At 33.5% G+C, this 13,349-nt stretch overlaps 1 protein-coding gene across 1 annotated transcript in view; it reads right to left on the bottom strand.

Annotated features, from left to right (window-relative positions):
- Positions 1-6,672: 6,672 nt before the first annotated feature.
- The window catches only part of CDH7 (cadherin 7), a 70,947-nt gene continuing 64,270 nt past the window's right edge, over positions 6,673-13,349 (bottom strand). Inside the window, exon 11 of the mRNA XM_058820111.1 lies at positions 6,673-7,166. Within this exon, the coding sequence (XP_058676094.1) occupies positions 6,673-7,166 (494 nt within the window). The remainder of the gene's footprint in view (positions 7,167-13,349) is intronic.

Raw genomic sequence — 13,349 nt, forward strand, 5'->3', positions numbered from 1 at the left:
CAAAATATGTCCAAACAAGATTATGGTTAATTTGGATTGTACCTGCAGTCACTGAAGTCAGTAAGGCTACAGATGGTCCCACAGTCTTAGAAAAATATGATAATTTAGATAGCATGAAAATTCTGTGTGTTATTTACTTTAATGAAAAACTGTTGTTTGTGTTTGCTTTGGTTTGGTTTTGCTCTCCAGGCAATATTTTAATATTGGTACCTCATCAAATGTAAACCTTTCCTAACACTGTCTGCATTTAGCATGTGCACAGAAATTCTCTTTATGAGCAAGGGTACTATTCAGTACAGTAAGGTTATGTGTACTATGCTGATAGTAAGTGAGTAGCTTATGCCATTAAAAACATCCTATTTAGCTACTTGCATTACCATTCTGAGATTGTGCCTTCCAAAATGGGAAGGTTGGTAAAAGAGTTTGTGTAAAAAAAAAGGTATCCAACTCACAGCAAAAATCTTTTATCCTGATGATCTAAGTGATCATTTATCTGCCTCCCCTAACAATGGACAAATCTTGACACCACTTAAAAGCCATAGGGAGATCTGCCAAGTACTTCAACATGATCCAGATTTTGCCTAGCATTTCGTAGGTGAATCGGTAAACACTTCTTTCTCCATAAAATTTCAACAGCCCGATGACAATAATAAAGGATGTTCTGATCATTAAGGAAATAGAAGAACATTAAAATTCAGACTGAATATTCTTGTCAAACTCAAATGGTCTAATGTGGCTTGAATATCTGGCTCGATATCACACTATCTTAATTCATTAGTAGTTAGTCTCAAAGAGAGGAAAAGCTGTCAGTGTATGAGGAATACTAAGGCACAGCAGTAATTAAAACACTGCATTGAATGTCAGTGCACATAGGGGTATTTTGTACTTGGGCTGTTTTACTTTGCAATTTTTCCTTCTTTTTCTGTGCATCAAGATCGTGATATAAATAACTATGATGAAACTGATTTACAGGTAACAAACCTTGACAATTCTAAAATATGATTTCATTCAATGTGTAAAAATTGCTGATAGTAATGCCAGAATATTTTAAGGTTTTAAGATTAGATCCATGTCATTATTTGAATGGTGTTAATGGCAGCTTAACTAGGGAATTTGTGAGTTTGTGTTTCAAGAAAATGACAGATTAGTTTCACTGCAGTCTGTTGATCCTCTGTTTATCTTTTTCTTCATAGCTTCTTCACATCAAAGAGAGGGAACACCTCAGGACTTTTCTTTTGCTATTAACAGTACAGAAGAAGGTGAGTTTGGAGACAAAATAGAAAAAAAGTCAGGATATACATGGCCAGTGTGGTTTTGACTGAAGAAAAACAAACCCAAAAAAGTTGATGAAAAAGCTCAGCTCATTGAAACATAAACATTTCAGCAAGAATACAAATTTTAACATTAACAAAACACAAGCAAACAAACGTCACCCCCCAAAACCCCCCAACCACAGCAACTTCACAGGTCTCAGGTAGAATGACCTAGGCAGTCAAGACATAATCAGAAAAGAATATGTGAATAGAATAAGGTAAATGTCTTTTAGCCTTTGTGAGGAAGAGACAACATGTAACTGCCTGCTGTCTTCAACTTAGATTTGTCATGATGTTGCTCTGGTGGAAACTGAAATTCTGACTTTGACGGAGATCCTGGTGAAGACAAGAAGAAAGTAAAATCCTTGATTTTTCCCCTAGTAATGGTTCAGCATCCATCACAACAGGTTTATGACCTTAGTTAATCATCCAAATATTAAACTCCAGTTAAACCTCACATTATTTCTAGGAATAGGAATTTCAATCTGATACAATCTTTTTGAAAAATGCACAGAAATCACAGTCCTTGCAACACTTCATTTAAACTATTTTGGGTCAAAACATGACACCAATTTGCTTTCATTGTGGGGGCAATATTAAAAATTTTGTCTGAATCTAAATTATATTTTTCATTCTCAATCATTGACGGGGATAAACAAAGTTTTTGAGAGTAGGATTACTTTTTTCCAGATACTCTCTGATAAAAAAAAAGTATTTTAAAATAAATGTTTTGGGAGTGGAATGTTTAAACATATACATAATTTTAGAAAATATATGTTCACATATGAGGAGTGTTTGCAACACACCACTGTGGCTTCAAATGAGATCTTCTTCTGATTTCCAGAAAATTCTTATGCTGATTTCTTCTTTCATTGTGTTTGATCAGATATATAAGGCTTCTCATAAAGATTCCATTACAATCTCGTGTCATATAATGATGAGAAAAAGCAAGTTTTTTCAATTGTTATATTTTTGTAGGCAATTCTATAGTCTAAGGTTTCATGGATTTTATGTACCATTGGAAAATATTATTTCTTTCTTTTCTGAGAAAAGGTAAATTATAGTAACAAAGTAGAGCCTATGTTATGTAGATTTTTTTTCATTCCCTTCATGTAGAAAATAGATTATATTGTGTACTGAGATTCCCCTAGTTCAAAGAACAAAAATTAGGGAAGAAATCTATTTTCAAAAATCAGTGACCAATAAAATGCATTTTTAGCTGCATTAAAAATGAACTGAAGAATAATTTTTGGTGTGGAAGGAATCATTCCTGGGTGAAAATAGATCTTAGGATTCATCTGAAAAATTTAGATGTAGATCTGTCAGACTTAAGGATGGCATAGTTAAAAAAGCAATTTTTAGAGGTCATGTAGACTTTCCTGTTTCTGTCAAATAAAGTGACATTTATATATTTAGCAATTCCATTTTAGAGTCACAGACCAGTAAAAATATACTTGACCTCTTCTACCACTAATGAAGTGAAGACAACGATGTCCCAAAGCAGTATTACTCTATATAGATTCTAAAGTAGACAAAAAAAAATCTGTATTAAAGAAATTAAAATCAGTCACATGATGGACTGCAACCAAGAATTTAATACTAGATTTGATATAGGTAATTGTGTTCACTTTTCAACTCTTTAAGGATCTTAAAAGCCCATAAAATTGTATGCTTTATTTATATTTATTTCCTTTTCAGAATGACAAACTATGAATTTTCTTTATATCATACAAGAGTATTTGTCCATAAAAATAAGATGCTGCAATTTTATATTTCATAACATGCTTTCATCCAAAACTCCTAAAATAAAAAAGATAGGATTTTTTTATTAATTATTGCTGAAACCTGAAGTATAAAGAGGAAAAAAAATTTAGAAGACTTTAACTGAAAAAGGACATTTTGATGAATCCTCCTTCTCCCTTTCAAAACAACAAATAAAAGAGTAAAAAGGAACTAGTTTTGTTTTTTGAGGGTTTTTTTTCTCCCTTAATTCTTTGAGAGTAGGAGAAATTTCAGTTTGTAACACCAAAGTTCATGAGTCCTGCAGTGATTATATTAAGCAGCCATCAGAACTAGGAGGCTTAGGAAGGCCCGTGCTATATCTTAGTGCGAATATAACCTAGAGTAAGTATGCTAAGTTTATTCTTTTGAATAGGGAATATTGGTCAGAATGTCCATTGTTTGACTCTGTTGAATTCAGTAGATTTCATACTGGTCAAAACAGAGTAAGAAGTCTTCCCCTTAAGTCTTCTTCAAACAGCTTAATTTTATGCAGGAGTATTTTAGTAGCACTCTTAAAACTGTGCACTTTTCAAGATTCTTGGAAATCTCAATCTAAAATAAGCTTATTCCATTGGCATATGGCAGAAGGAAAGACATGTTATTCCGCTGAAACACGGGAGAGACTGCAATGTTTTTATCTATGATTTGTGGCTTCTAGTTAGATACTGAAGCTCTTCAGAAAGTTAAATAAATAAATAAATATGATTGGAATTATTTTTAAAGGCCTGTTCTAATTAATTTGCCCAAATAATTTCATCACCTTTCCAGGACAGAAAAAATGCTTTTTACATTTTATAGTATTTAGTCAGTAGAATATACTTTATGCCATCCAGCTATGCACCATAAGTAAGACTCAACAAAAGAATTGGAATCAGATTACAAACTGTAAAACCCTGTAGTCGTGGTAAGTTTTGGTGAGCACTATATAGCATGCATATTACACACACCCTTGTGTGTATGCTATAGTAATATCTGTCACCAAATATAGGGGATTTCACCTTCCCTTCTAACTGCAACAATACAATCAGCAGGGAAGCATGGAGAATGCAACAGCAAACTTAAATTAGAACTGTGCAACAGAAAACATGCAGAACTGTCATGATATCAGAATAAAGCATATTTTTTTCTGTAGAAAGCACATCAAAGAAACCCCACCCTAACATAATTTCCTAACAGTGGAGGTTTTGGGGTTTTTTACAGATACAGAAGGTAGAAAACCAAGGAAATTGGGCTGTTTACTCTAAACCACATTTAAATCTCCTGTGAATGTTATGTGGTAAAATCAACATTTTTGACATCTTAATTCAGATGCATGAATTATCTTCCTGCAAAGAACAAAGAGATTAATGAAAACTGTTCTTTCAGAACCTCTCTGATTTAATACCTGCTTATATTCTGCAGCATATCTTGCTCTCATTAAACTGTATACACATTGGTTCTTTTTTTTCCTATTTTTTAATACTTTTATTGAAAATCTTACATGTATGACTAAAAGTCATGGACGATATCTTTCAGTTCCATTACAAAATCTGTCATATATATATATATATATATATATATATATGCCTATATATATATATTTCATACAACTAGAAGCAAATCTACTGAATTATGAAACAATGATTGTCTATTAACATGTAACTCAAATTAAGAATGTTGTAGATGATTAAAATTATTCTTCTTTTCTGTTGGAGCTGAAGGCCACTTTCACATAATTAATTGATAATGCTGGGCTGCAAAATTTAAAGAGCCTTAATGATAATTTCCCATCCCCCAGCCTCACATCACTCATATATTAAGATTTCAGTACAAGGATCCTTCTCTCAGAAAGAAGTACTTTTAGAGTGAGCATCATTCTCTGTGGAGCACCTTCTGTTCACAAACACAATTCTGTAAACAATGCAGTGTACCTCAGGAATTGCAGGCAGGTCAAGTCATTTCCAGTTAGGTACAAGCAAAAAATTTGCAGGAACAGATTCTAATTTAGGAACTCATCTACATTATATCTAAAACAAAAAAAAAAATCTGAAATAATACCTAAACCCACTATTTTACTTGAATATATGTCCTATTATCTAGTAATAAATCATGAAAGATGAAGTATAAATATTGTCGGAATCATAAAAAAGTTGTCTTATTCTAAGAAATCCTACTTCAAAATCATACAGTATATTAACCAATAATAGTTGTCCTTCTGTTTTGGCACTCCTGAACCAGCATAGAAATTATGTGTAGTGAGTTAACACCTTGGGGAAATAATAGTTATGTGCAGTAGGATCTAAAGATGACCTCTAAGTTAATAGTTTTACATTGTTTAACATAAGAAAGAAATAGAAAAATCTTTTACTGTGATTCATCAGCAGCAAAAGAGAAGGGAAGAAGAAGAGTGAGGTGTTTACAGTCTTTGAAGCATATAGCATGTTTAACCTTGAAAGTTGAATCTTGCATTAAGACACTCCCAGCTACCTCTGCAGTCTTCTTTCAAAAAATTCAATGTACAAATATCTTCTTTAAATGTCTCAGACTTTGTAATGGCTCAGAAGAACAACTGCACATCCTTGGAGCTGCTCTCCTTTCTGTGGCATGAATAGTGGGTGGCCTTGTTTACTGTAATTTTTCCACTTCCATGCTTCATTTCCTACATTTATCTGAGACTGGAGAAAAATCAGCATGTTCTGACAAGTCTAAAACCATGAGGCAGTAAAATGGACCTGAATTTAGTGGAGATTGGAGTTCCAAAATAAATATAACACTTTATGTCAAACAATAATAAAAAAGGATAAATTCTCCTGTACAAATCAGAAGAGAGAATAAAAAATAGCAAATAGATAGCAACACCTTTTCTATACCTATATGGGCATCACAAAACTTCCCATCCATAGGACTATACCTCCATATTTATAGTTTTATGTGAATTTTAAACTACTTTGTAAGTTGACAATACATTGTTGGAATTTCTTAGTACAAACAATAATTTCTTGAAAACAACCCAGAAAATTACAGAAATTTCTGATTAAATAGCTCAGAAGAAAAACAAAAAATATTTCCTGGGCTTTTGTTTGTTTTCATCAGTCCTTCTGCTTTTGTTCTAGTAAGCTGTATGCACAGAGTAAAGAAAATTTGCTAAAAAAACCCTTGCCTGTGTAAATACAATGTACTGTAATATTGTATTGAGTTATATATTTGAAAATTTGTTTCTTCTTAAAACAGGGACTCTGTATTCTCAATATAGCAATACTGTGAAGGCATCTACAGATGCCAGCTCACTGAGGTGACTGTGTAACATACTCTTGAAAGTGAGTTGCCTCTGCAGGTATTTCAGGGTTGCTATCTATTTGAACGTGGCTGAGCATTTCATTTTATCAAAAATGCCACCAAATGCTCATATTCGGTGTGGTCAGTGCAGTCCCTAGGACAAGTCTAATGAAGATATGTTCCACCAAGGCAAAAACAAAAAAAAACCAAAACCAACCTAAAATTTAAAAAATGGGAAAATATTTACAACTTTCCTCAGTCTTTTAGGTTGAGTTTTCTGTTTTAAGATTCTTCAGTGCATTTTCAGAGAAAGGTTCCAAGGCTAGGAGTATAAGCATTCTGGTCCAGTCCCATACATATCTGCAAGCCTTTTAAAACGAGGGCCCCAGTCACTGAGGTAATCATAGTTCTGGTCAGAGTTTGAGCTGATGGAATCCAAAGAACTGAGCGACTCCGCCACCGAGCCGTTCCCCTCAAATGCGTACGTCTGCAGGGAGTCGTAGGGCGGCGCGCAGGGGTCCACGTCAGCTTCTTTTAGTCTTTCCCAGATAAATTCCCTAAAAATGACATTATCTGGGATACTTTTAAAAGTCGGTCTGCTCAAGAACTGAATCTCAGGTGTCACGTCCCTTCTGGTCTTGGTGTCTCGCATGATGTTGAGGTTCCTCAAGGCAGCCATGTCAAAAGCCTCTGTGTCTTCCTCTCCGCCACCCTCATCATCGTACCGGACAATGTTTTCTCTGATATCTCTCTCTTCATCAAAAATGAGGGGCTCTTTTTTCCGTCGCCTCATGGTGACAATCAGCAAGACAAGAACTGGAACAAAGAAAAGCTAGAGTTTTAGCAGTGCCAAAGTTTTCTCATATTTTTTCTAATGTAGGAAGTACCCATTAATTTTTCCGAAAAAACCCCAAGGAATTTATACAGTTAGATGCAAGAAATTTGTGCAGTTAGATGTAACACCTAGCAGATTATGAAATAGCTTTTAAACTATAAGCTTTTAGACCCTAAGAATCTATTTTCCAAATCATTCAGGATTAGCGTCTTCATTTCTAATTCTAATATCCTATATTGTCTGCTAAGCATAAATTTTAGTTCAGTCTGACTATGAAAATCTCACAGCCAAGAAATTATAATAATTAAAAAAAACAAAAAGCTTTTCCTGAACTCTTAAATGCCCAAGTGATAAAAGCACATTCATAAATTGACAGAATAATATTACAAAACATAGTTTGCAAAGTGATGGCATTAAAATGTATGATCAATATGTGCTAAATAAAAATAAAGTTTAAAAATTTTATGTTGGAGAACATCGAATTTTTAAGCAATGTATAAAATAGGACTGTCTTAGTTCATGGAACAAAACCACTTCTGTATAAGATCTCACTTTCCTGAAAAGTGCAAAGTGCTGCACTTGAGATTTATGCCTTACATCTAATGAAAACTGCTATGGCTACAGTTTACTAGATGAACCAGTAAATTGGTTCAGTAAATTGGTTATTCAATTTTAACCCTTAAATTTTCTTTCAGCTTGAAAGGTAATACTAAACTGCAGTGGCAGCCAAAAGCACTGAAAGAAACTAGCTCAAGTCTCCTCTTGTTCTAATGCAGTTTTGGTAGAGAAACATCACTGGTGACATACAAAATATGGAACAAATACTGTGAATATTGCATCCATCTGTGGGACATGATGGAGTGTGAATCATCCTCCTAGAAAATAATTAATACTATACTGTAGCATCTGGATAACATTTGCTGAGTTAATGACACTCCTAGGAAATCACAGGCATCACTATGACTGAAAAAATAACATTACGTTGAAAAGTGTCATTCCACATTTAATTAATCTCTTCTGATTTTATGATTATTTTTAATGTTAAGATTATGTGGTTATATGCATCCATAACATTTTCAATCTTTACTTAACAATGCCAATTAAATGCTGTAGAAACATATGGAAAAGCAAAATCTAAAAGGTGATAGAGATAAAATTAAGCTTGAGGCTCCCTAGGCAGTCTCAAAAGTGGCCTCCACAAATTGCATGATGTGAGACTACCATTCTTGAAAGCCTTTTCATGGAGTGATCTTAAAATGAGTATCAATTAAGTCATTGTGAGAAATTACTTAATATTAGGACCACTTGGCTAGAATAAACCAGTAAATTGTACATGCAAGAAAGCTGTGTATGTCTACAGATGTTATGGTACTAATTGGAATTGGTTAAAGCCAGAGATGCCTTTCTGCACTATTTTTATTTCCCTTTGGAGCCACACATGTCTAAAAATAAAGCTGCAACTATATATTTTTTCCCCTAAAATTTTTGACAAATATATTAGGCAACAATTCTTTCCTCTTTTCTCAGCAGCTACCAAATGCATATCGAATAATCCATCTACTAATAGCTATCTCATGACTATATTACTACATAATCAACATCACCCTCTCACATTTTTTGCCCCTGGCATCTACCTGATTCATCCTCCATGTATTGAATTCAGAAGCCACCAGTTTGGGGCATTTTCCTTTGGACAATATTTACATAAGCAGTTTAACAATATGAAATGTTGACCTTTAAAGTGACATTTGTGAAATTTCAAAACATTCTGATATTTGTATAATAAGCTGTAAATTATACAGCGGAGAACATAAAATTGTCATTAGATACAATTGCACTCCACTTTTAATGTTTTCCCTTATTGTAAAAGATATTTTAAAGTGAAATTACTTTGCTGACAGTACAAATAGATATTTCAAACAAGATTTCTATTGACATAACTCCTTAATTACTGTTTTTAACATTTATTGACACATTTTTATTGTCATATAAGTAAGCAGCTAATAATTTACTCAATGAATGTATTTTTACTCTACTGTCCCTCTTAACATACTTCATGTTGAAAGTTAAAGACATGCTAATAAGTGTAAAAGAGGAAACTTAGTAGGAAGGTCTGCCTAAAGGTACAATAAAAATCAAGATACAGTGAATGTTTTATATAGTGTTCCTTCTATCTCTCACACTTGCTTGAAGCCAAGAAAAATATGGAGTCTTTCTAAAGGTTAAATATTTTAGCATTTAGATAACTTTATAAGATTATTAATTTCTAACCTTTCCAGCAGCCATGAACAATAAAGTTTAACCTCTAAATGAACAAAGCTTTAGCTGCATTGCAGGAGCTGCAGAAATGAATACAAGCCCTAAACAATTTTCACTGCTGTTTAAATCAAATGCAAATTGTTTCGAAGTTTTTTTCATTTCTCATTAAGTAACGGTGGGCTTTTATTTCCTACATTTATGACAAAAGCAGACATTAAGTCAGTAATTAGGGACCGTCTGAACTTCTAAAAACCTAATTTCATGATTGTTAGAAAAGAAATAATACAGTGGAAAACCTTCAGGCACAAATGAGGGCACTAGATTGGCTCCATACAGATACATCCAACTCATACTAAGGAGATGAAATGACAATACAGATTTTGTATGTGATGTAACAAATAAAAAAGTCAATTGATATTTTAATCTGCTAATTATAAAGTCTTAATAACCAGAATTAACAAAGACTGATTTAAACTAACCTTTTAATTCTTCTGATTTACCTAAATTTTTAGAAATATTGATTTCCTTTAATAGGTACAGTAGCCAAGCAAAAAATAAAAAATTGTTTGTCTTTATAATAGCTGTGGTAATGCACAGTTTTATCCTTGTATCTAGTATACATTAAATGTTTGAGGTTTCAGTATACCCAAATCAGTCTTTAAAAAAACACCTTCGAATGCAAGAGTGTATTTTTGCTTTGCCACTTTTCAGTGTGCTTTCTGGAATTACCATGAAATTTCCATTTCGGTATGACCTGGTAATAAGTCAGGTTTAGTTCACCCGCACATATTTCTCTGGTTTAGTATTAATTTTTCCTTTTGTACTCAAGGCAACTGCAGCATAATTGTAAGGAAGCCATAAAAGTCGTGAGAGGCCCTGAGGGGGAAGACTGCATGCAGAGCTATACGGAAAGGCACAGAACTAAATCACAAACATTACCATGATTTGTATACACTACACCCCTAAGCCAGGAATTTACTATAGCAATAAGCCACATCAGCTGCGAGCAGATCTGCACACTGGTTTGTGCCTTAGGTGTGTCATGATTCATAAAGCTGATGATTGGAGATCCCCAGCCATCCAAGCAGAACACTAATAACCTATTTAGTTATACCTTGCAGTTGCCAATACAGTCAGATATGGTTTGGGGATTACAGAGGCCAAGACTCAGGAAACTTGAATTTAATTCCCACTTAACAAACTTCACCTATACCTGTTGTTTAATCAGTTTGGATTGATATTTGCAAAGTGACTGTGACCTTTAAATGCCCATACTGAGTGACCCTAATCAACTCCCTAACTTTCAGAAAACAGCTGCTGCATTTCATATTCAACCACTTTCTGGAAGTGTTGCTTTGGGTACCCCTAGTTAAATGTTTTCCCCCAGTTACACATTTATCACTTTTAAAACTGCAAGGCCAAACCCTACACATATTACATAGTCACATTCTGTACATGTTGTACTTATTAAGAGAATAGGATTCTTATCACTAGAACTGCTTCTTCTTGTTTACAAATCACAGCTTTGTGTTCTGATTTAATTTGGGTATTTTGATAATGATAACAAATTTGATGCCTTTCAACTGTAAAAAAATGATTCAAAGCTGTATTTTCAAATTTTATTATTGTATTACCCTTGTGAACTCTAGTGCCACACCAATAGGAAACTTTCTTCAGTCTTCCTAAGAAAATAGGTGACAATAATAGATTACATTCAGAAGTATAAAAGACTATAATTATGAAAAAGTATTGTGATAATATAGCTTTCCATACAAAGAAAACACTTAACTTCTCAAATGTGATTAGGTTATCTACAGGTGAATATTCTGTTTGTGTGATTTTATGTAAACATTTTATGCTAAACAGTTGTTGCAAAAACAGTTATTGTTTCTAGAAGATGCTAACTGAAAAACAAATTGTCTTGAATTAAATTACTGTATAATTTTCATAAAAAGTTAAAAAAAATTCTACTTGCTTGCCTCAAAATTATGTGTAGTCCAAATTGAATCAAACTACCATTTTTGTATGCTTTTTATGATTTTTTTTCTTTCTGCAAAACTTAGCCTTACTGCATAATTGGAAAGCTGTTTTGAGTAATTAAAAAATGCTGGAATTTTCTTGTGAAATAAAATTTAAAATTTGAACTCCATCAGTCAGTATGAAGATAGAGATTTTGGTTTTAAATGTTTTTAGCTTTTAAAAAATATTTTAGTTTGAAAAATTAGCCTATATCGTGTTATATGCAATTATTGTAAAAAGAGTGTAATTTAATAACGTTCTTTCTTCCTTCTTAGAGTCAGTGAAAACATTGGGCTTATCTAAAATTGGTTACTTACTTAAGTAAAAGTAGTAACACTAAGAAATCCCATTGAGACATTCCAGGTCTTGGTAAAGACAAATGGTTATGTATGAGCCATAGGGAGATATGGTGCAAGATCAAAAAGTTTATCGTACTATAAGAAAGTAAGACCTGGTTGAGAGTTTAGGACCCTGGTGCCAGAAAGCATGTAGTCATTCCATCTATGCAAATTTCATGCTTTCTCTGCTTTACAACTGGCACCCACATTAGGATGACATTGATTAATGTGACTGCATTTGCACTGTGTGTTAATCTTGGGCTAGGAAAAGATATTGATCCAGTAGACTGTATTCTCTTTTCACTGATAAAGTCTTACACAAAATGTGCATCCCTTGTTCCAGTCCTGGAACCATTTGCCAGCAGCTGAAGCCTGTTTTTTATGCTATTCTAGTAGATCTTCAGCATTTTTCTCAGGGAATTCAAAGAGCAAAAGTAAATTCCTAGCAATACCACCATGCAGCTGGTCCCAGAAAAAATATTCTAGGAGCAAATGAGAGAAGAAGAAAATCTCCGGGACCAGACAAGCTGCATGGTTTCATTGGGCATCAGGGATGCTTAGGTACCTCTTCTTTATGGACACTGGCATTCTGCTAAAACGGGAGGCAGTACCCAAATGCAGTACTCAAAGCCAGAGTTATCGTACAAACACAGCCTAACCTGTTCCTGCAGCTTTGAACTGTACTCAAAAGGAACAGTTTAGACTGGAAGGGATGGTGGCACATACAAACGTCTTTTTAGATAAACAATGTTGATGCCTTCAGACAGATGACTTTGGAAAACTAAAGTCTTTGACAAATAAAATCAGTGATGTGGTGGTAATATGCAAACTTTTTTTACCAAACCCTTGTTCAGAATAACTGGAAAAAAAGCTCATTTGTTGGTTTATTTGTTGTATTTGACCCCTGGTGTACCGAGTAGAATAAGCAAGTTATTTGGTGCCAACATGCTTTGTCTCCACTCAATGGTCTTCTTGAAATCCTACTGCTTCTATTTAAGAAAAGTGTATGACCGGACCAAGCTGCATGGTATCTAAAGCAGTTTCCTATGCAATCTTCAGAAACCAGCTTTTCATGTATAACACAAATGGTGAGATTTACTTTTTGGATCAAATTAATTGCTATGGTTACAGGACTTTATTCCTAAGTATATTGGACTTGAAGTTTAAAGCGGGTGTTTTTTCACTGATAGTAATGCCAGTTGATATAAGAGAATATTTTTATGTCTTTTTGAACTCTAACATTTACCTTCATGTCCAAATAAAGTTCATTTGTGTACATAAATTGGCTAGAAATGCTACTAGAAAAATGGTATTTAAAAATGTTCATTAAAACTTCTGGCATTCTGGCAATAATTCCCTTCCATTTCTTAAACTTAGGCTTAACCATGTGTTGAGTGAGAATAAAGTCTTATGGTGTTAGATTTTTTTATGTCACGTAGATGGAAAACTTTAGAAATGCCACCTCCTCTATATATATATATATATATATATATATGTATATATATAGCTACTGAGTAAGTTGGTTGCAGAGGTAGTGATTTTTATTAC

Source organism: Ammospiza caudacuta, chromosome 1, assembly GCF_027887145.1.
Source record: "Ammospiza caudacuta isolate bAmmCau1 chromosome 1, bAmmCau1.pri, whole genome shotgun sequence".
Taxonomy (NCBI): domain Eukaryota; kingdom Metazoa; phylum Chordata; class Aves; order Passeriformes; family Passerellidae; genus Ammospiza; species Ammospiza caudacuta.